Source organism: Candoia aspera, chromosome 1 (genome assembly GCF_035149785.1).
Source record: "Candoia aspera isolate rCanAsp1 chromosome 1, rCanAsp1.hap2, whole genome shotgun sequence".
Lineage (NCBI taxonomy): Eukaryota > Metazoa > Chordata > Lepidosauria > Squamata > Boidae > Candoia > Candoia aspera.
Window position 1 is genome coordinate 126,602,640 of NC_086153.1, and position 25,633 is coordinate 126,628,272.

General features: G+C 35.5%; 1 protein-coding gene across 1 annotated transcript in view; it reads left to right on the forward strand.

Moving 5' to 3' along the window:
* The window catches only part of LOC134493463 (protein eyes shut homolog), a 529,249-nt gene that overhangs the window by 195,788 nt on the left and 307,828 nt on the right, over nt 1-25,633 (forward strand). The window contains 1 exon segment of the mRNA XM_063298062.1: nt 82-109. Within this exon segment, the coding sequence (XP_063154132.1) occupies nt 82-109 (28 nt within the window).

Below are 25,633 nucleotides of genomic sequence, written 5' to 3' on the forward strand. Positions count from 1 at the left end.
ATGCCTTAACCACTACACCAAACTGGCTCTAACAGTATCCTACACCCAAGGTTTGTTTATTTACTTCACAGCATTTCTAAGCCAACCCACTTCCAATGGACTCTGGACAGTGAACAAAACCAAACCAATAAAGTTGACACAAACAGCTATTTTTATTAAAAACCATCATGACACACCATTCAGTTTGTGCCAAAGGCACAACAGAATTCTTAAGCTATTTGCAAATAGCCAGGAGGGTTGGAGGTTCACATACCTCTAGGGCAAAGACCTCTATAAAGTGGGGCTACTACTAAGACAGCTGACCACCTCATCTGTACCCTTTGTACCCACCCTCAGAAAGTGGGAGGATTCTCAGCAAGCCCTACTGTGATCAAAGTGTTTGGGCAGATTATATTCCAGCAAATTTATCTGAATGATAGACAGTCCAAACTGAATTAAAATTACAAAAACAATAACATAAGAACCAGAGGGAAGACAACAGCTAAAATTTAAAAACAAATCACATCAAAGCAGAAATGTACATAATTTTCAGAATCACAGTGAGAGTGGTACAAAATTTCCTGTTAATATAAAATAAAGTGTAGATTAAAGAGAGAGTCATCCCTCTCTCCCTCCCTCCCTCCCTCCCTCCCATACTGAGCATCCTTTCAGACCGAAGTTCATATATAAAATATTCAGGGCACCCTACCCTCCTAATTTTTAAAAAAATTAGTATATTTCCTGAAATTATTGTCAATTGTGTATTTTGAGTTCTCTGGCATCTATTAATTAATCTGGCTTGGAAAGAGAGGGGCATGCTTGTTAATTAATAGATGTCAGGATCTAAACAAACGTGATAATTTAAATCTTGAACTTTGTTTTGACAATTCCTTTTCAATATTTTTTTCCACTGTTGCTGTGAAAATGCAGCACAACATTTATCTTTGTTACTTAAGGCCTTCTGAAGATATTTATGTATTTCTGCAAAAATGTATTTATCACTTTATGTCTAAAAGCTGTCTGGCTGGTCTACAATAACAACACAAATGAAATTCATACAAGTCACTCAACGTAATAATCACAAAAGCAACAATTAAAAGCAGCAGTCTAAAAAGGCATAAGAAACCTAAAAGTATCACAGATGGAAATACTATTCAGAAGAGCAGGAAATCAACATAACATCAAAGCCTGAAAGAATAAGACACTTCTGGTCCTGAGAAGTGAGCATCCAGGGAATTACTCTGGGGGAAAGTATGTTAGAGGTAAGGAAGTCCTATTGAAGCAACAATCCAATATACCTCAGGAAGCAAGATTATGGATGGCGATCTTCCAACAAGAATCACAGGCCCCAAGTAGGTTGATTGATCAATTATGTGCCATCAAGTTGTTGTCAACTCCTAGAGAACACATAGGTTTTCTCCATGATGATCTATCCCTAATCTGGTGTTTCAGGTCTTCCAACAGTGCACTCATGTCCACTGTAACTGGATCCATCCACCTTGCTGCTGCTCATCCTCTTCTTCTCTTTCCTTCCACCTTGGCCAGCATTAGAGTCTTCTCCAGTGAGCTAGTTTTTCACAAAATGTGTCCAATGTAGGATAATTTGAGCCTGGTCATTTGTGCCTCACATGAGGACAGCAATGCTATTTCATATATTTGGTTCTAAGCCATGAAAGGCTTTAACATCAACACTTTGAATTGGGACCTAGAACATACCAAGAACCAGTGAAGATTATACAATATACTCAAGTCCCCAGTTCTAGTTACTCTCCAGTGTGGTGCAGTAGTTAAATTGCTTGGACTAGAAACAGGTAAATCCAGATTCAAGTCTACCTTCAGCCATGGAAGCTCACTGGGTGACTTTGAGACAGTCTTTCTCAATTCATCTCACTATCTGATGGTTATGAAGAAAAATTGGAGCAAGGAGTGTTATATATACTGCTATGAGTTCCTGGAAGAAAGTGGGATACATATCTAACAAATAAATAATATAATCTAGCAGCCATAAATTTTCAATCTGGGTCCAAGGCCCAGTTTACACACAGCACCAGGACATGACTATGAAACCAGATTATTTTTATCCAAGAAATATAATATCAGACTATGCCGATAAAAGGCATTCCTTGAAACAGATGGTATTGTATTAGGTTTCTATTTGTAAACTTCAGGATTTTCAAATAGCATACATAGCACACCCTCTTCTAATCTTATCCTAGAACTACAACCTGAGGGATAAGCTGAGCTAAGAGCTAGTGATTGGCATCAAGTCACCATGAGCTTCCATAGCTGAATATGGGTTTGAAGTTAGGTCTCCTAAATCTCCACAAATTAATCTAAAACTAAGACCTGGTCTGCACAAGAGACTATCCTAAAAAGTAAGTGGCTAGTTTATAGCTCAGTGTGTTGTGTAAATTCTATCTATGTGGTCTCAAGGGGTTGAAAACGACTTGATGGCACATAATCAGTAAAAAAAAAAAATCAATACTCATATAATATTTAATTAAACTATATTGCTTAGCATAAACTAATGCATAATATGGGATACGTCAATGAATTTTCAGTTAAAACTATTGGTACGTTGATGTTTTCAAGTGTAGAATACGAACTGAAAACTACAAGTCTGTAAGGAATGGATTAGAGTAACAAGAAAAGACAAACCTATAAAACAAAAAAATGTTGAAAAACAACAATGGTTATTGACTAAAATCCCCAAATATCCTAACATGTCTGAAATAAACAAAAAATAAACCATTACTTCCCCCCCCCCTTATTGCAAATAAATAAAGAGCTTTTTTTAGGTGCACCTTGCATATACCCCTTACCCAGTGAGATGCAAGCAATAGTATATTAGCGTGCTACGTTCTCTCTAGTTTTAAAACCTCAGCTTGCAAAGGATAGTGTGAGTGTGCTTGAGGTAAAACCGGGTTTTAGCTGCTCTTGTAGCATGCTAGCCAAAATGTGTCACATCTGTTCAGTACTGTCCTTACCATTAGCAGGAAATGCTAATGTGGCACAGGTGCAGTCATGGCTGGAGAACTAGTCTATACCTATAGTCTATACTTATTTTCAGCGCATTTAGACATTTGGAATTGGTGAATAAACTACACATTCTAACTGCATTGAGTCTGCAGAGGATGAGGACTGGGAGATCTGTAAACAAGTCTGCTAAAGAGCAAGGCCATTCAACCAAAGCTGAATAGCAGTCTTCTAGGAACATAGAAGACATACTGCCCCTTTTATACTTGCTTTCCCAAACAGTATCTCCTTAATTCTAACCCTAACCCTAACCCTAAGGAAATATTAAAGGGTTAATAATGTTGGACTCAACTATATACTATGTAACTGGGAAACAAAATATACTTCTTGTGAATGAATGGAAAAGAACAGTGGAAAACTTCTCCCCTGGTACTACATAGGATATTTAGGATTTTACTGCCTGCCTCTTTTTCTTAGCTTTAGACTGAGTAATTGTAAAGCTGTCTTCTTCCTTACAAGGCTTTTCCATTAGGGGCCAAATTGCCATTGAAGCTTAATTGCAATACATACGGTTAACTGTGAATACTTGAGATGATTTCAATAAAGATACCTTTTTTCCTATTTAATAGTAATTATGAGGTTGTTGCTATAGGGAGTGCTAAATGTATTATGCACCATTTGCAGTGTAACTGACTGTGGGTCATACAAATGGTGCAGATGTTTTTGTGCCTCATTTGAAAAAGCTGCTAAAGCATCCATTTCAGTGACAATTTCAGGATGTAAAGTATATATTGTATGTACAGAGGGTGTGTGATTAACACTTAATTTGCTATATTTGTAATGGGTGGGTAATCAGGAGTCTACTTTTCTACCCAAATTCTAAAGGCAATATTTGAGAGAGAGCAATATAATGCAGTTAAGTGCCTAATGGTTTTAGATAAGCAAACTGAGGCTTGATGACAGACTATCAAGTCTTCTAGATGAAGGTACAGACCTAGTAATTATGTGAGCTGAGCCCCCCACATGGTATTGTAATCGGCATCTTGCAATTAAGAGCAATTTTGATACATCTTTAGTATATTCATGGCGGGTGAAATGCTATTTCAAGGCAATGAATACTACCTCAAGAACAGGCAAGTTCCTCTGCCTTGTCCTTGATCAGCTGGCCTGTTCTTCCTAGTTGAGATTCTTGACTCACCTGGCTCCCATGCAATGAGAAACTATTGTAGGTGGCATGATTTGAAAAAATGGGCCCAAATGCAGAATCACTGTTATGTCAGCATTAGGAGTTTGGAAGCCAACAGAGTTTTGCCTTGATGGAAGCACATCAGGGGAACGGTAGCAATTAATTCTCTTCTGTTTTTAAGAAGGAGGGACATGGATATGGACCTGAGGGAATGGGACAAGGTATTCTTACTGGCCACCAAGGGAGCACTGGGTGATAATTCTCTGTGGGCTGTTATAAGCAGAGGAAAGCAAGCACTACTGATTGTCCAGCAGCTCTCTGCAGGCTCTCTACACTTGTAAACCATGTAAACATATCCATGCTCACAATGTCCTACTGTCTGAATAAATCTGAAAATAAGCAAATAGTCTTGAATGATCTCTAATGAGTTTTAATTTAGATGAATTGGGATGGAAAAAAACTAGTTACTTGGAAGTGTCTTACATGAACTTAGGAAGTGCACCATTGAAAAGACTCTGCCATTGTATGGTGGCCTTTCAATCATTTCGGTGGTGGGGGGGGAGTTTTATGGGACAGTTATTTTTTTTTTCCTTAAAAAAAGGAACAGTATTTTTGCCTATTAGTAGGACATACTTCTTCTGTGTTGTTTAAAAGCAAATACTCGAGAATAACCCAAAAGCAAAGAGCACCAATGTTAACATTCCCCTGATCTGACCATTGACTAATAAGGTACCTAACTTGCCCCTTAGTCTTGGTGTATATGTATTCAAAGCTGCAGTTTCTGATGCCAAAAACTACTTACAGAATCTTACTACCTGAACTGACATGCTGGTGCCAGTTAAGTTTTATGACAAGTTGAATGAATGATGGAATATATAAATAAGATCAGCACAGGCCTGTAATGGTTTCCTCCTTCCTCGCCTTCTGCAGCAATGCACCATTTATGCTTCCCTCCACCTCTAAGGAATCAGCTCATGAAAGAAACGTCCTTCCCTTTTCCAACATTACATCAACTGTGAGCCAGAAGAATCAGCCAGCTCAGTTTTTAGGTTTTCCTTCTGCCTAAATAATTATAGTCTTTGCTGTTCTATTTACCAACCTATTCTAAGACCTAAGCACAGAGAATAGCAGTAGCTGATGTTTAAAAGCTATGATTTTAACGGTACCACAGTATGCATTGTAATTACACTGAACTGAATTTCTTTTTAATGATCACATTGTTTCCCCTCTAGCAGAACTTATTTAATGCAGAGTAAAGTAAGGTGGCAGGCAGAGCTGCCTTAGTAATTCTGTGTTTCACACTTTTCATTTGAAACCACTTGATGGCTAACACTTAGTATTGTCTCCAGGGATTTCAACCAGCTTCTGGGTTGGCCTTAGGTAGAAGTAATGCAAATAACAGCTTTTAGGGATTTATGATTTCCATGGCAACACACTGCAAGCATTGACATTTCTTTTTAAGCAGCAGAAAGTTCCTATCACTATGGTGATGATGGATGTATATGTTCCTAAATATACATGTTCACCCACATGCTGTATGAGAAGTAGCAGGTGGAAGATGAGCCAATTCTTATTGTCTCATTTACCACACCCTAAAGGTCTGGGGAAAATAATAATGCTGGTCACAAATGTGCAAAGCTATTCTAGTGATATGCCTGTTTGTGGGACTGCTAACCTAAGGGACACAGATTCTTGTTGATGGAGTAAAATGGGAAAGGGGTTGACCTAAATATACCCATAGAAAAGACTTTAAAAATTAATTATAATTAAATTTTTGAACTTTCAAAACTGGGAAGGTGCACCAGAGCTATATTTGGTGGATTGGGCGAGAAATAATAAAGGCTGGAAAAATAAATAGAATAGAAATGGAGATGAAAATTGCTCCGTCCACTCCACTTCTATTGCCTACCCTGTTTTTTTGTTTATTTGTTTGCTTGCTTGCTTGCTTGTTAATAACATGGAAGTACGAACACTTACTAATAATGGATTTTCATTCAGTGATATGGACATTTCATTCTGAAGTAAGAATCCACTGGAGCACCTATAAGCTATCAAGGAATTCTAGATCTGTGTTGTTTTCTTAAATACATGCTCTGTTAAAATAGGCTGACCATGTGTACTGTTTTTAATGGGAGCGTACCATTTTTTTCCCATTTCCCGACCATCCCGTCGTATTAATATAAATGTCACTTTTGTCCCTTTTTTAAAAAAATGAATGGGCTCTTCCCCATCCATGCCCAACACACGAAGCCAGACCTTGCTCTCGGCCAGCAGCAACTGTCGCGCAACCCCTGGAGGCGTCCAACTTTCAACCAATGGGCTCCTTCGACATCGTCTCGCACCCCTCCCCCAGGTGCCCAAGTAAAGCACAAGCCAAGCAGCCCTGGCACTAGCTATTGGAGTGCCGGGAACCAATAGGGAGTCAACAGCAGGAGGCGGTACTGCCAGAACCTGTAATTGCCAAACGGGGGAAAGGGAGCGGGTGGCAGACTTGGAGCTTAAGAATGTCGAAGAGCTTCCAAGGTCACTTGGAAAAAAGTGCTTGCTTTTTGTTTTAATTTTCAAAAATTTGAAACTGCGGTGTAGCTACTAACAAAATTCATGGAGCGCCAGGCTTCAGTACTATATACAAAAGTTGAGGGGCCAGAACAGCCTCTTGAAAGAAAGAGCTCGGAACTGAATTTCCTGAAAATCCATACCAGCCTTTTTCTGCCAACCATGCACTTGAAGTCCCTGGCGCAGCCGTTTCTATAGTAGTTTTCTTCTGTTTATATTGTTTTTAACCCTTGTAAGCCATCCTGGATCGTTATGCAATTGGGCGGCCCAAGAAAACAAAATTGCAAATAGTCAAGTTTTCAGTGTTTTCAGACGGCTTTTTGATGTGTTACTTTTGTGGAGCAAAACCAATGAAGCATTAGCAATTGTATTACCCAATAGTTTTCTCAATCACAGTCCGGTTTTCCAAATCAATCTGGTATAGTCCTGAATAAATAGGATGTATTACATATATATTACATATATATTACATATATGTGTGTATATGTGTATGTGTGTATATATATATGTGTGTGTATGTATGTGTGCATATATGTATGTATGTATGTATGTATACACACACACACACACACACACACCAGTCATTGAGAGTCGAGCAGCATACAAGTTTAATTATTATTATTATATATTCTATACACATACCACCGTCCCATTTTTGCCGTCCCAATGTCCTGTTTTTGTCTCAAGGACATATGGTCATCCTATGTTAAAAGAAATAGTTTAGTCCGGTCAGTGCATGCAAAGTGATCCTTTCTTCACTGCCCCCTTATCCCCTTCAGGTATAGGGGATGACTGTCAGTTGTGGAACATATCCTTTATCCATGGAAGCAACATAGAAATTTGATTTCTCGTGTGCAGAGATTGCTTGTATGTATATGTCCGAAAGGAGCTGAACTTCAATGAAGAGAAGACATTTCTGGTTTGATGGGGCATGCTTTGAACCAGCTTCTTTGAATGGATTACTTTTTCTGCTTTGTCAGCCTACCAGTAATCAGCTCAGCACATGGGAAAATGTTGTAGCAAGCATATTTAATATATTTCTTTTATTTCAACAACCACTGTCAAACATGAATAAGAAACACAGAGAAGAGAGAAGATAAGGAAAACTGTTCAACATATTCAAATTATCATTACATATTTCCTAGTATAAAAACATATAATTTTACTTATCAGTAAATCAAATATCCTTATTTTGGCCAACTAATTGTAATATAAAATTAGATCTCTTTTTGAATTAAGTAATCCCAGATTACTTATTTATCCTCTATCAATTAAGTGAAACTAAATGATGCATTGTCAAAGTATTACACATGTGGCTAATGCTGTACTTATGGCAGGTGGTAATACTGATGTTTTAAATTTGCAGTGCAGCTGTTCAATTTAAGTGCTAGGTGGCCATATAATCTACATGTCCCTTTAACGTTCAACTATTTCTCTTATGGAATTAGCTCTGCTACTTTCAGTATAAAATAACAAAATATTATATCCATTATTCAGGCTTAGTTATGAAGGGTTCAATGGGAAAATAAACTCATTTAACAGCAAAATCTCTAGAGATTACTGTTTTAAAAGTTAATATACAATCTAGCAAAAGCTAGGTAAGAATATAGAACATTTTTCTTTAGACAGGGCTTTGTATAATAATCTGATTTGCAGGTAAACATTAGCCTTTTTAACTGATTTTTTTTTGCTTTGTTTTGCCTTATTTTTATTTGTCTGTTATTGTTATTGTAACAATAACCTTTTGCTAGAAAAGTAAGATGTCAATTTAAATAAATATATAAACTGTGTTCACTATTCATTTATTTAAGGCCCCTAGGAACAAATGTTCTTGCATATCTAAGGCAGTAGAGCATTTCCTCTTGGTCCATACTAGGTAATTCGACCCCTAATCAAGTTAGTAGAACCTTTGTAGTTAGTATCTATTTCATTACTAATCTCCTTTCATGAAGGCACAGGAGGGATGCCTTACTCTATCCCTCACACACTGATCAGCAACTCTAACTTACCAAACAATGTTATGATAAGTTAATATCTATGCAACTTTATTGTTTAAAACTGGGTTTTAATCGATGTGCAGGTTATAGACTTGGCTTCTAAAGGAGACAAGTATCTGATTTTTTAAAAAAAAATATCAGTGTAAGCTGCATACTTACTAGTATACAAACTTTGCAGTATTTTTAAAGTATAGTACTTAGAGGGGTTATTTAGCCTTTTAATTTGAATAAAGCATCATTACAGTTATTGTTAATTTCTGCTGTCAAATAAATTAATAAATATTAATTTATTTATTATATAACCAGTAGCATTATTAGCAATTTATTTAATTAGTTTGCAACAGCTATCTTGCTAAACCCCAGTTAAATATCTGAACATACCATAAGAGATTAGATGTCTTTTCAGGAATGTAATTAAACTGTTGATTTACTGCTTATGTGACTTTAGGGTAATTAATTGGGAAGTCACTTCTGTCTTTTATTTATCCAATTAATCTTAAACAGCAACATTCCTTGATATACCACAGTATTAAATCTTTCTTCATCTTTAGATATACTGTCTGAGAGTTTATCAGGGATTGCAGATAAAGTACTCTAAAGAATAATGCAGAATACAAGGCAATTTTATTTCTTTGCCTGGGGAAAAGGTATCTAAGGTTTCCTTCCCTTTCATGGAGGGTATTCTCTGTAAAATAAAGATTATCTTCTCCAAAAAAGAGAAACCTTGAAGGCAGTCTAGTGGATAGTAATGATAAGAATGTTTACGGCCCTGCAAGCCCATCTTCAGAACTGAACAGTTAGTTGATCGACCAAGCTGTCCATCTGACTTCTCCCTGCTGCTCACTTCTTCATGGTTGTTAGCATTTTCCTACACTTGTCCTGGCTTGGAAAATCTAACATAAAATTACCTTTAATTGAAGGGACTCTTTTCTTCTTGGAATCTTCTTTGTTCATCCACTTCTTAGGAGGAAGAGGTAAAAAAAAATGGTTATAAAAAATAGAGGGATGATTAATTATTTTAATCAGTATTAGATTCACTGGCAAGTTTGTCTCTCAGTTCAGTTGCAGACCTGGAACATCCTGACTTTTCCCCCAGGCCCTACACCCCAGAATTAATTTGTATGAATGAGATGGGTACAACTGGCCCCTTGGTTATTGCCATCTTGTAATTGTTTTTAACTTGTTTGTCACACAGAGTTATCAGGAGTTGGGTGTCTTTATAAATGAAATAAATAAATAATAAGGTATACTCAGTTTTCAGTCATCTTTTGATATTACATTAGGTTTTTCCCTCAGGCATTTATTTCATTGATTACTCATTTTTTATTATATTAATAAAAGTATAGCTGAGTGAACTCTTTGCCCTCCATGGGAGAGGTGAAGTATTGAAGCCTGGGTGTCTTGTCTTCTGTCTTCAGAAAACTTGCTTTGGTGTATTGATCAGAGATCTACACTTACAAACAAAATAAAATCAAAACAAAGTCTTCCTCATATTGAGCTTTACTTCTAGTATCTTCAATCTGTCAGTGCAACTTGTTGATGCAGCTTTCATTGAACAGCATAAAAATATACCCTCTTCCAGGGTATAGTTTTGGCTTCCCACTCCAGCCCTCAAGCCTCATGATCTCTCATCCAACTACTAACCAGTAGTACTAACCAGTCCTAACTCTGTTTAACTTCCAAGATCAGACAAAACTGACCAGAACAATTTAATACATTACCTGCTGAGGATATGTCAGAATGTGGCCTAGAAGTGGTCAAGTATTCTGGATAGCCAGGCTGGCTGATTTCCTCATGACAAAACTAGCATGCATTTTTCAAAGCTGCTGCATTGACGTTTTGACAGCTCAGGGTCAGTATTTAGGGCTCACCTTGGATTTATCTCATTTTTGGAGCAAATCCACCAGATGGCTCTCTGGGCTTGACCCAATCATCTAACAAAGATTGCAAAAGACTGCTCCATTCTGTGGATGTTGGGTCTCCCTGACCTCAGGGCCAGATTTTATTTGGAACCTGGTCTGACATACGCACCTTCATTGCTATGAGCACTCTTTGGCCACCATTGTCAGTCAGCTGCTGGGGAGGAGGAGCCACAAACTTCCTCCCATCCATCTCTTTGTTACTCCAATATGCCTCCATCAATAGTAGGTAAAAGGAGCTTTTTCTCTGCCTTGATATAACTGCTGCCTTCTCCTCCCACTTAGCAAAAAGCTAGCAAGTGACAGGCCTCTGAGGAACTTCCTTATGTGCTGAGCCCACACTTCTCCCTAATTCTCCTTTTCTGTTTTATTCCTGCAGGGCTTTCATAGAATCCTTTGCTCTTTCTTGTTCACCTGCCAGGAGTTGGGTCAATGTTTTATCTTAAGGTTATTATCCTTCCATCTAGCTTAAGGTCAAAGAAGAAAAAGTTGAAAAGCCAACTAAAGAAAGAATGGCAAGAGGACAAGTTAGAGGGAAGGAACAATGAATAAACCTTAATTAATTGAAAGGAAGGTGCTTGCCCCCACCTGAAATAACTGAAGTTCAAAATGGAAAATTTTCTTATGTTCATTGAGAAATTGGTTATTCCCCTCCCCACATCTACTTTTTTTTGAGAGGATTATCTTAAATTTAGGATTTATTTCCTTTGGAATAAACAAGAAGTCTCCTGTGGGAAACATCTGAGAATTTTCTTCACCAGATATTGTGCCCTTTAGTGTCATATTGCAAATATTAAGGCCTTACAAAGATATCCTTGTACAGATATGACATAAGAATTCTTCCCAATGGTACTGGACTACAGTTCCCAAGAGACTCAATGTCTTAGCCCGATGTAATTCAGCAACATTTCAATAGCCACAGACTCCCCACCTATGTCCAGCATTATTGTGAACGATTTCAGTGGTTCTGACCTTGCTTATTCTTCAGTCAGACACTATGACATATAGTGGGACCAGAGCAATATTTTCAGGTTAGTTTTAAAGGAGGTAAACCATCTGTCAATACTTCAGATGTGGCAATGTAAAAAGATCTGGGGTTGTTTCTGTGTGAAAAAGAACCAGAAGGCTATTTGCTGTGTGCATGGATGCTCACCTGAAAGAGCACATAAGTAAAGTGCACAAGACCACTCAAAGCACAGTTCAGTCCCAGGAGGCATGGCGCCTTTGTTGATGCCCATTGTGCTTCAGTCCATTCACTATAAAAGCAAGAGCATAAGAAAGGGCAAGTAGAAAGAGCCACTGTGACAAGCTAAACAAAACCTTCAAAAAAACCCACATACTATTTTCTATAGTATTGTTGCTTAGATATTATGTTGGGATTCTCTAAGTCAAGGAAGTGAACTGCTCAGAGTCCCTCTGTGGGGGGAGATGAGCAGTAGTATAAATTTGAGTAATAAATAAATAAAATAAATAAACAGTTGCAGTGAAAATGAGGAAATAAACATGCTACTGCTATTCACTAATCTGCTTACCAATCAGTTCTCTCTGAAATGTGAGCAGGCAGTGATAATGAGCAGAAGTCAAATCAACAGCTGGCTGCTGGAACAGTAAAGGGGAAATAGATTCTGTTTATTCTAATCCATATCACAACAACTGGGTTTACACATGACACTAAGCCGTAATGTAGTTTTGGTTCCACACATTGTTTGAACCCCAGCATTGTGATCTGTTTAATAACACAAACATGGCTTAGTGTGATATCTGAAATTCTTGCTGTGTGCAAGAAAGCAGTATTAATCCTTCTTTACTGAAATTCTCTCACCCACTTATTACCAGTATGACAATAAAAGAGAAGAGGTTTCCAATAGAGTATTGGATTTCCTCCCTCCCTCCCACTTTGCAGGGGAAATTTCTGTAGAAAAGAGATAAATGCAGAAGTCGCTGCCTTCAGGTAATGATTCTGATCTAAATCAGACCCCACCACTAGCATTATGCTCCCACTGCTTCTTTGCCCTCCCTGGTCATTCTGTTTCTCTGTTTAGGTAAGGAAATACTGTATCTGTGAAAGGATGACCCAATGGGGTCATTGGTTGTCTAGTTTTTCCATAAAAGCAAAAGCACCAATATTTTACTCAAGTAAAATCTTATAAACATCACGTTAAAATTATGACGGCATGCCTTGGAAAATGAAAGCAGCAAATCTTTATTAGTAGTGTTCTAATGTAAAGAAATTAATATGATTTTTAAAGATATGTGTCCATACACATAAACACACACACATTTTTAATAAAGAGATGCACACTTTTTGTTTTCTCTGACATTTTGGAGGTTGTGGATATATATTTTTGAGAAGGAGATAAAAAGACAGCAGTCAGCATAAAAAGAACCGTCTCCATTAGGTTTCTCTGGGGATTTTATATATTGTCTTTTATATAAAGGACAGGGTCCAAATTCTATCATACCTGAGCTTCAGTGAAATCCCTTTTGTATATTTCAGTTGTTGAGCTATAATGTACTCCTGTTACCAAAAAAAAAAAAAAAATCTATTAACGTTTGGCTTCTTACATTTTTGTTCTCTATATTAAATATATTTAGCTATGGTATTTGTTGTCTAAAGTGTTTTGCTATCAATTCTATGTGAAGACATCTGATAAAACCTGCTGTATTATATTAAAAGAAGACCATAAATAAAAATAATGTTTGTTTTTCCTTATACCTTCTCCAATATAAAATTGAATAACTGTGTCATATGAGTAAGTACAATCAGGATAAAGCACCATCTATGGATATTTTAAGGTGAATTTCCTGTTTTTTTACTAGTAGTGAAAATGAGGCTTTCCTACCCCAGAGTGAAAGCCACATTTTTTCCTTAATTTAAATTCCTAAATCTGATTCTTATGCTATCATCAACCATTCTTTACTGTGTACTTCTATGTCTAGTAGCAATCTATATAATTTTGCCATAGGACTCTTGTCTACTGTTAAATAAGAGTTTATTATTTGCTCAAAATGTGTTAAGGGTGGAACTGCTTTAGTTTTGTTTTTGTTTTTACTTCTGGGCACTGTAAAAAGGAATTCAACTGTGCCCAATAGAGCCAATGCAAATTATAGTTTAATTAGATTTGTGTTGCTGTTTTAGATTTTGTGAGAATTTCTGCCAAGTCTGTTTCAAAACTGCTGGGTGGGGTGGGGGGGTAACTAGCACTACCCTTATTATAAAATGGAGGATATAGAACAGGGGTCCCCAAACTCTTCAACTCATCAATCTCTCTTTTTTTAAAGATTTTTTAATAAAATTTTGTTTCAAACTACTTAATAGTTTGAAACAAAGATAAAAACTACAAAAAAGGAAAAAAAACTACAAAAAAAGAAAGAACTAAAAAAGTATGAAATATAAGAAAAAAGAATTTTGAAGATTACATAAAGAAGTGACTTCCGACTTTCAACAAGGATATACAGCAATTCCCGTAATCATTCCCATATTCTATATCAAACCAAGATTACATTATTTCTATAAATCCTTCCATTAGCACATACACAAATCACTAATGCAATTGTTCATTCCCCCTATATAATACATATACATATACATATATCTAAATCAACTTCCCTCCCCAAAAAAACATTTATTTAGTTATTTCCTTCCTACCACTATTCTATATATTTCTGTCCACTATAATAAAAATCAAATTATAAAGACGTATAAATTGTCTACTTTTATAATTAATAATACCTCAGCAATATTAACCCTATTAAACCTAAAAACCAAGCAATTATTATTATACCTTATAGATACCTTATAAATCTTACAAATCAAACAAAGCTTTAAAAAAGTCCACTAAATCTTAATCCAAATCATTAAAGAAAAATGAAATCACAATAGCCTCATTATCAATCCAATTGATCGTTCTTAAAATTTTACCCTACTTCATAATATACCAAGACATTTACGTATCTCCCTATTACACACAAGGGATTTTTCTTGCAAAAAACAAACAGCCCAACTGCCCCCCTTAAAAATTCAGACTTCTCAGCTAAAAAAACTCCCACAAAGCAGACTCCCTTCTCTCTTCTAGATTATGGCACCCCCTAGAGACTTGACTCAGGCAGATAGAAGCTAATGAGTTAATAAAAAAAACTTCTGGATGAAATTGAAACAAGAGGAAGTGTGCTAACAAGCAGGTCTCAGGAAAAGTGAACAGAGGGCTTGAGATTCGAAACAGCAAATTCAACGTGTAGGAAAATATTACATCCTTCAAATTCAGTGTAAAAATAATAACAGGGAGGGAATTATTTATTCTCAGTTCTCCTTAGTCTTTAAATGGGAAGCCAAAACTTTACAAGATTTTAAAAAAAATTAATCCAGAAATAACAATAAGCACCAAGAGAGTCCGCTTCTTCTTACTGTAAAAAGCCTCTCTTAGGGTACAAAAACTTTGAAAAATATGTAAGTTTGGTGATTTAGAAATGGGGCAGCTCAACCTAATGTCCCTTTAAGGCTACAGCATGGCTGGAAATGGTGACATCCCTGCCTCCCATCATCTCTTACTGGATTGTCATGAATGCTGTTTGCGATTCTCTGGCTACAAGACAGCATTTTGGAGAGCAGATGGGATGATTCCGAGCTTTTTCTTTATTCAAGGAAAAGCTCTGCTTCAGGTAAAAACTTGCCCCGGCCCAAAAAGGCACCACATTGTCAGTTCTGTCCGTAGAGCTAGCAGACACAGCTGTTCATTTGGCCATGTCCCCCACTGGAAGCGGACTCATCAACCTCTTCATGAAGTTTCAGACTGTTTATCGACCCCCAAACATTTATTATATGCAAATAATTTAATAAACACTACTTTAACCATCAGTACTACAAACAACAACATCAACACTTGGGTTCCCCAAAGTGGGATATTGACCACTTTGGGAAAACTCTGATAGAGAAGATAAACTAGCAATGGAGTTAAATGGAAGTTAAATGGTTTAAGTTTTGAGGTCCTTTATTTCTATATTAAAAACATACCTCTTAAATACTGTTTTCTGTATCCATTTTGTCACATTTTCCTTAAAAAAAGGCAAAACACTCAAACATTTTGATTGTAAATATTTTCTCTATCTACCCATCATTTCATAGTATTCTCTTGTATCAAAAAAAAATATATATGATATGCTTCTGATATTTCAGATACGGTATTTCCATGTCCACACTGGCTTGAAGGTAGATGTAATACATACTGTTTTAATATGAGATTTTAATGCCTTAAAACAAAATTCTCAAACTTGTTGGCCACAAATTTGATATATTATCCAGAATTTCCACAGGAAATAATATATTATAATATTTTGAAGCAAATATATTAATTCTGGAAGCACCAGCATTTTAATCCATCTATTTTATTCAGTATACTAAATTTATTTTATCATGACAAGTCCTTGTTATTTTGTTTTTCCCACATTGGAGTATAATTTTTGTTTCAAATATTTATCCTAATATATTGGTATATTTACTCCAAAATATCTAATCTTCTTATAAGCTATTGGGATACTCATTAATTTAGAGAAGTTTATATATTAGGGGATGTATGGACATACAGTAACTGTTGTTTTTTTAAAAAAATCATTAACACTGACACCTATGCATAACTTTGAATTATTATTTTTTTTTTCAAAATAGGCATAGCTTAAGGGCATTAGATATTGTCAAATCATATACTCCATGAAAGAATTTAGGAGATATTCTACCCCATTAATATTATCTTTTCTCATGTTTATGTAGAGCAACCCCAATATATATTCAATTATTAGAATAAATAATAATGGTACTAATGGTACCATTGTTTGTCCTTCCTATTATTTCAATCTAAATGGAAATAATTCTGAGTTGTGCACAAGATAAGTGACATAATGAATTTATCACTGCATAAATATAGGGCCAAAATTATCAGTTTCCAAGAACTTTTTCATGAATGGGCATTCAATCACATCAAAAGAGATCTCTGTGTATCTCCCTCTCAGCCTGTCAATAGATCTTTCCAAATGGGTGAACTGGCCTTATAAAAGAAGTAATGTTTAATAATTTACAAATTGGACTAGAAATATTTCTTTTAGAAATGCATGCAGTTTGATCTAAAGGTGTTGTTGTGTGTAACACTAATTTGAATAAATTAGCTATTAATTTTGTGTAAAAATTTTTATGAGAATTTTATTAAGTTTCAAGCAAAGGTAAAAGCTACAGAAAAAAAAAAACTACAAAGTAAAAGGAAAAAGGTAAAAAAGTGTAGTAATACAAGAGAATTTTTTTCAAAATTACAAAAAGAGGTGACTTCCAACTTTTAACAGCAAGGATATACAACAATTTTCCATAATCAATCCCTTACTCTATTAAACCAAAAATATTATTTCTATATATCATTCCATTGGCACATTATAAAAATCACTAAATAGAGTTGCTCCCTCCCCTTATATTAAAAGAATACACACACACACACACACACTACTATATATATATATATATATATTAAAAGAATATATATATATATACACACACACACACACACAAATACACAAACACACACATATGTGCACACACATATATACATATATACTGTATATATATACTGTATACATACATACATACATACATATATATATATAGTCTCTCTCTCTCTCTCTGTATGTGTGTGTGTGTATCCTAATCAATTTCCCCCCCCAAAGATAACATTTATTTAATTATTTTCTTCCTACCACTATTCTATACATTCCTGTCTACTATAGTAAAGATCAAACTAAAAAAACATATAAATTGTCTGCCATTGTACTTAATACAACAATTTTAATAATCTTAATCATATTAAACCCAAAAACATCCAAATAGATATTTATTATTTTTATTATACCTTAATAATCTTAATGCAAATTGTTAAAGATAAATGAAATCAGCCAAACCCTAAAAGCAATCCAGATAAATATTCTTAAACCCTTATCCCACTTCAAAATAAACCAGAGCATTTATATATCCCCACAATGAGCACAGAGCATTTTTCTTAAAAAAAAAATTGAACGGCCCAACTGCCCCCCTTAAAACTCTGACTTCTCTTCAGGAGACCTCCTTTACACAATAAACCCTTCTTTTCCATGGAGTTCCACCAGCAGATCAATTTCACTTGTGGCTTGCAACTCAATCTCTCCCTTTTAATTTCTTTAACTCGACTATCCAATCTTCATCCAGCATTTCAACAAAGCTCCTGATCTCACTCTTAGAAAAATCATTTCTATCACTGTTAACGTCCTCAGTTTCATCCACTACATCTCCAACCAGATGACACATTCTGGACCTCATATTTTCCACAATGTCCTGAATGCCTTGCATAAAAACTTGATGAGTCAGAAAAGATCTGTTTAAAATCTTGGTGAAAGTCAGAGAAAGTCTGTTTAAAATCCTCCATCTCTCAAGCAATAGATTGTGGTTCCCCCTTAGAGCTTAACCAGCAAAAGTTGAAGATATGAAAAAAAATTGCAGAATGTGTTTACACAAGTGAAAGTGAGATATGGAGACAGTTCCCCAGGGAAAGTAGAAACAGAAAACTGAAAGTTCAAAACAGCTGATTCAATGTGTAGGAAAATGCTAAGATCTTCAAATTTAGTACAGAAATAATAACAGGGAGACAATTATTTACTCTCAGTCCTCCTTAATATTTGGATGGAAAACAAAGTCCAAAGCTTGGAAAGAATGTTTAAAAAATTGATCCCAAAAATAACAATAAGCACCAAGAGAACCTACTACTCTTTACTGTAGAAAGCCTCTCTTAGGGTATGCATACTTAAAAGAAATATAAATTGGGTGATTTAGAAATGGGGTGGCCAGTCTTAGTGTCCCTTTAAGGCTCCAGCACAGCTTGGAAATGGTGATGTCCCAGGCTCCAGGCTAGCTCTTACCAGTCGAGCATGCATGCTGTTAGCGATCTGGCTGCAAACAGCCATCCAGAGGACCGATGGGGTGATTCCAGTTTTCCTTTTTCCAGAAAAACACTCTTGGGCTTCAGGAAAAACCTGCCTGAGCCTGAAAAAAACTCCCATGTTGTCAGTTCTGTCTACTGAGCCTGCAGGCACAGCTGTTCAGTCCACCATGTCCCCAGCAGAAGTTGCTCAATTTTGTGTAAATCTTAAATGTATTTAGAAGTTAGATTATGGATGCTATCTTAAGATTTATAATAATTTTAGATTCTCTTCACTGTTTGGTTATTGTCCTACTGTTTGTGCCCACCCAGTAGGATTGGGCCAGGTAGGCATGGACCAGGGACATGCCCTCTGATGGGATTTAGGTGGCATGCCTTCTCTAGCACCTACCTCTAGCACCTCTAGCACCTACCTCTGGAATAGTACCTCCCCTAAGGTTTGAACCAACCCTGCCATACTTCACACAGGCCTTAAAGACCAGGTTCTTTGCCCAAGTGCTAGGCTAGGAATATGTCCCTTTTTGGGAGTTTTATTATGATATTGATTGTTCTAGTCCCTAATTATTGCCTTCTTTTTGTTTTTATACTGAATCAGATTGGTTTTAATTGTTCAACACTCAGAGGCATTTTGAGTTGGTTGGTCTATGTGACTTATAAATTAATCAATTAATAAATAAGCAAACAGTCCTTCCCTAAATCATTCATATACAGGCAAAAGCTTTGGAATAAGAAGATCTTTGCAAAATTCTCCTGAAGAGCCATTTGGGACTCAGCATTCCTTATTTTATTTTAATTTCTGGAAAAAAAAAAAAGGCTTATTTACATTTCAGTGAAAGGCACTACCCCAAAGTGTTTCAGTTGTTTCTGCCCATACAATTTGATCTAGTAGGCTGGGTATGCTGCAGGTCCCATCGGCCAAGGAATGTCGGTTGGCGGGGACTAGGAGGCATGCCTTCTAATCCGTAGTGCCTGCCCTCTGGAATATTCTCCCTACACAGATTAGGATATCCCCAACCCTGTCGGCCTTTCGTAAGGCTGTGAAGACCTGGTTATGTGCCTAGGTCTGGGGCCCCAAGTGTGTGAAGGGTCCTGTTTCTTGGTTATATTAACATCCATGCATTGCTTACTTGATGGTCATGTATATTTATTTTGTATTTTAATTGTTTTAATTGAAATTGATTTAATTGTTTTATAGTTTCTATTGTTGTAAGCTGCTCAGAGTCATTTCCTGAGATGGGCGGCTATAGAAACCAAATAAATAAATAAATAAATAAATAAATATCTGGAAAGATTTAAGTTACGTTTATACTGATCTGTCATTCCATCTGTGTGTTTTATAGTTGTAAATGAATATTTCAGTGACTGCAAATTCTGGGCTAATTTGATCAGGATTAGTGGTAATATTTCCTATGAACCTGCTACCTTATACCTACTTGCCTTACTCTAAGCCATTGGAATCAATGGATTTTTTTAAAAAATAGGCATGCATCAGATTGCACTTTGAATGTCTTAACTGTATTTGATTGATTTATAAAGCTTTGGTTTATTTTTTCCATCAAGGTATGTCTTCCTTTAATCCTTTGCTAATGAAGGATGCAGGAGAAATTTGTTTAGCTCAGCTCATATTTTTTCATAATGCTTGAGCTAATTTATTATTTTTGCATCAATATATAACTTAAAGGTCTTCTATCCTTCGAAATGCATATTCCTTTGAGTATGTCTCTAGTAAAACCTGTTCATGAAATGCCTGTGTTAGAAAGCAGTGCATACAGAAATGAACGGATAAGTGACAAGAATGTCCAGATGTATGGTTGTATTAAGGAAAACCACTTGCAAAAAATGGTATATATTAGACAGCATTATGTAAAAAATGCTTATAGTGAAGAAATATGTTCAGAATGTATATTTTTGTAGAATTTCTTGTAAAGTTTGTTTTTAAAGGTCTCAAACTGATTTAGAATTGAAATAAACTAAGAATAATTAAAAGTAAATAGATTTATCCAACTCCAAGGCAGCAGTTTGAAAGAGAACACTTCAGCTGCCCTGCGGGGATAAATCTATATCTAAACAGTGCCTGCTGGAATTGAAAAATAAAAATTAGCAAACCCCATGTGTAAGTTGAAAAAGAATAAGACATTATTAAGGCAATAACTTATTTAGCAAAGTTACTGTCAAAACAAAATATATCTATATGCACTAGAACAGTCTCCCCCAATGTTAGAACCCCCTAATGTCCCCAAGCTGAATCCAATATGCAAAAGGGGAGATCAGTTCCCAGAAATGTCACCCATGATCTGTGCATCTAGAGACTGGTCAGCTTGGGGAAGATGGCAATACAAACTTTGTCTCAGTCTTCTCCTGATGCAGTCGGCCTTTCCCATTCATCCCTGAACTCCTAGAAACTCAAATATACAACAGGATATTCACTCAGCCTTCCAGGGCAGGTTTAACATGTGTGCAGGAGAAGAGAAGGAAGAAGCAGAATTGAGGTTGGTAGCCATGTCTGTTCAACAAAGCTGGATACAACTTTATATGTTTATAGAATTCTGATGAATTAAATCATGAATAAATACAATTTGTACATTTTTTAAGAGATGGTTCAGGAGGAAGGAGTGATTTAATTTGGAAAGTGAACATGTAATTTTTCTAGGAAGTGTTTAAAGGAAGTCATTCAGTTTCAGCTGCTGCAAATATTCACCATAAATTTTGAACACACTAATGATATTTCTGATATTACTTCTTAAGTAAGAGAAGTCATATATAAACCTCTGAAGTAAGAAAAATAAAATATGTAACATATTATATTAAAGAAAAATCTAGTGTTCTGGTTCATAAAAAATGTCTTTATCAAATAGTCACTGGAATAGTATAGAAAGAAGCTAACATTCTAGAATGCAATTAGATTTATATTTCAGCATATGGCTGGTTGGTTTTTTACTTGATTGTGAAGCTATAATCTCAGAATCCGAAGCTCTGTCTGCTATTCATTCAAGGATGAAAACCTGCATTTCATTCCTAGACAGAGAAAACAAAGATATACTCTGCATAGTGTTATTGCCCTTGTGTCTCAACATTTTAGCATTAATCCAGATTTCAAGTTGGGATGATCAATGTCCTATTCCTGCATATCTGAGTAAAGGTAGTGTGCCATCTGGCATTTTACTGTAGTATTTATCAGCATAAATGTTTTTTTTTAGTTTATTTATGAAACATCCTTTTTCCCAAGTTTCAATTAAACTGTTAATTGCTGAAATTGCTGGGTTTGTATCAGATGAGTAAGTACATCAAACTTCAGCTGAGATCTGTAGTTACATTGCATTTTTTAAAAAATCTAATTTACTTTTCCTTTGGCCAAGATACATAATTTTAAACACATTATTTATTGTCACAGAGTTGGGAATGGGGAATTGGTTTGCAGCTCATGGAGAGAGCACATACTTTTCATGCAAAGGACTTAGGTCAATTCCTAACCTGTCTGGATATGTCAAACCCATATGAGCTTCTGCCAACAGGTCTCGACAAACTGAGCTAGATGAACTGCACTCAGACAAAATATCAAATGTGTTTATGTGTTCATTGTGTATTACATGATAGTACAAAATGTTTTGGAAAATTATCAGCTCTCATTTCCTTAAAAATATGTGGATCAGCTGGTTTTGAGGAGATGCTTGCAAATGAATGAACAATTATAGTTCAGGTTGTCTGTCCAGCCTATGAGATTTCTGTATGGAATGTACCAGAGCAGAGATTGGGCTATACCACACTGGTACTTTAAAAATCTTTTCACAGAAAACAAGAACTTCGTTTTTGTACATAAACTTTCCAATGGTTATAATGCTTACAGGTGAGTCCTATGCACCCATAAAACATGGGAGTAAGTGCCGCTGAACTCAACAGGATTTGCTTCTAGGTAGAGGCATCTAGAACTGTAACATTAGTTACTTTATATTAAGAGGCATTCACAGGCTGAATTATTAAATACACAATGCATTCAGTATAGCTCTTTGTAATAGTGCAGATGCTGATTTAGAACATAAAAAAGAAAAATCTAAGTGCTGTAATCCTTACATTCCAGAGGTGAAACATTTGACATTTTCTGTATATTAATTTAGCAGCTTCCCAAATATTTCTTTTTTAATGATGAAAATGCCATCTTTTCTTCAAGGCTGGCATTTCTGACATTTTGCTTAAGAAGAAATATCATACTTTTCAGACAACAAAAGTGTTTTTCTGATCACTTTTGCATCAAATAATTAGCTTTATTTAATCATCCCTGAGAAGGCCACCTGGTTTTCAGACCTTTAATATCTGTCCCACTTTTTCTGCTTTCTGTGACAATATAATTCACTGTAAACCGCCCAGAGTCCCCTATGAGGTGGAGATGGGTGGTGAATAAATTTATAAATAAATAAATAAATAAATAAAAATGTCATCTGTTGTGTCATAATTCCTGCTTAGACACAGCTACATAGGGTCCTGCTTGATCCAAAGAATGAATATAATTTTATAAAATAGAAATCAACCACCTCAAAGTTTCATAGCAAACCTTGTACTTACAGTATACTGATAATACTGAGAAAAGATTCTTCTACAAAGGTATTGATGGCAAGATCTCTTTAACAGTTGGCTTTTCTTTATAGTTTTCTTAGCAACTTTAGATTGCCATGAAAACAATTTAACAATTTTTATATATTAAATATTTTTTTAAAAAGGAAAATAAAAACTCATACCAAAAAAAAGCAGTAAAAGAAAATAGAAAAGAAAGAAAAAAGATACAAAGAAGTAGCTTCCAATCTTCTTTACAGCAGTTATAAGTACAGTTATAAATTAACCTCTTACTCTATAGGTAACACATAGCTCTCTTCTTTCTATAATCTATCCTGTATTATCAAAACCATAAATCATAAATTCATTTTTTTCTGTTCCACACAAAAAAACTACAAGGGGTTTCCAGTCAGCAGTAAACAGATGTTGTCTTTTCTTTGATCATAGAAGTCAATTTAGCCATCTCAGAGAAACCAATTTAATAAATGAATAAAAATAAATAAGTATGCCTACTCAGGGATATGTCCCACTGAGTTTACTGATTCAGGCTTTCTTCAAGATATAGAATGGATGTCTTGATCCTCTCCCCCTTTATTTCATTGTGTTATAATTGCCTATTTTTAATTACTGCAAACCATTGATGGCAACTACTAAATAGGTTCTATATTTCAGGGATAGGTAACTTGATGCCTTCCAGAAGTTTGGGACTATAGTCCCCACAATCACTTGTCATTCATTGGTTAAGTTGGGGCTGATGAGAACTGAAGTCCAAAATTTCTGGAGGACACAAATTTACCTCTCCAGATCAATAGCTGACAAATTAATAATAAAATATCAGTTATTAGTCTAAACAGTTTCTGAAAGATTGATGAATAGAAGATAAACATTCAATTGCCCAGTGCTGCTGAAACATTTTTTCTTTCTTTCAACAAGAGTGGCTGGGCAAGAACAGATATAAACTTCACCTTATGTCTCATTGCAACTAACATGAACTTCTGCATTAGATTAGATTGCTTTATACCTTCTAAAATGTGGCACATTCAGTGCAAGTTAACTTACCATTTCAGTAAACAAGAAGCCACTCTGGAAATCCCAGAGGAATGCAGATTTCATGGAGAAGACAAGAAGAGGATTGATAAACACCTCATGCAGCCTATAACTTTACATGTCTGTATTGTTCCTAAGGTTAATACTAACAAAGCATATTACCATATGATTGTAATTGTAATTTTATATATATATATAATATATATATATATATAATTAGAATAATATAATAAATAAATAATTATAATTATAATGATATAATAAAAATAATTATATATATACATACACACACACACACACACACTAATAAAGCATTAAAAAAATGGGGATGTAACACAGAAGCTCTGCTATTCTAATAGAAACTGGAGATTTAGATGTTTCTGTATTGTCTCCTGTCTTGTCCTGTTTAATGTTCAATAAATTATTATATCATCATATTTATATTCGAAAATATTGTTTCTCCATAGCGGCCATCTTTTGTCATTTCCAATGCATGGTATGAAATCAAATTTCAGTAGAATCCAATGCTATTGTAACAAATAAGACAATTTATTCAGAGAAGGACATGCATTGATTATGCCAATACTATAGAAGGAAAGGAAATACATATAATGCGAAGCATGAACCCTTCACATCAAGGTAACATTTATTTCAAAGCTTCTGACTGGAACCAAATATTACATTAAAAACATGTGTTTATATTTTATAAACACAATATTTTATAAACACTTATATTTTGCTTATATTTTGTAAACACAACCACTGGTTTTAATTTTTCTTTTTTCTTTAAATAGGGCCTTAGAGTAATTGGTTAGCAAGTAGCCTGCTTTGTACAGTGGCTGAAAGGCAGAAATATATATATTTTTTTCTGAGTATATACAAAAAGGAAATTGCTTGTACTCCCTCTGTCTCTACATTGTTGCTTCATGTTACCTGAGTTTTTCTGTTTATATGCAAAATAAAATAAAATGAAAATCCCAGCACTTGCTTTCAAGGGGAACTGAAAAGACAGAAAGATACCTTTCAAGAAATGACATCAGATGTCCTAACAGCCAGGAACCACGCTGAGACAAGGAATAGGTCTCTAGTGTTTATTACTGCTACATTAGACAGAAAATCCTAACAAACTGAAGAAGCGTGGGAAAACCCAGACAGATAAACCCCAAAGGTTAAGGCGGGTCTGATCTGTGTCTCTTTGAATGGCTGCTTAACTCCTCAGTACTACGCATGCATTTTCCCCCCTGGATAGGGGCCCCCCTCCTGCTCGCCATCAGTACTCATGACATCAGATTTAGCTCTTGTCCAAATCCCCCATGCTACTTTTTGGCAACTGGAATATGCCTATTAGCACATTACTCACAGGTCACATGTGGCCTTTGCCCCAGCTAGTGTGGGGAGAAGTAATACATTCCCCTAATGGCAACAGAACATTTTTTTACTCAGCTATTAAAGAATAGTGTTCAAAGTTTTGTTAGATACAGTTGG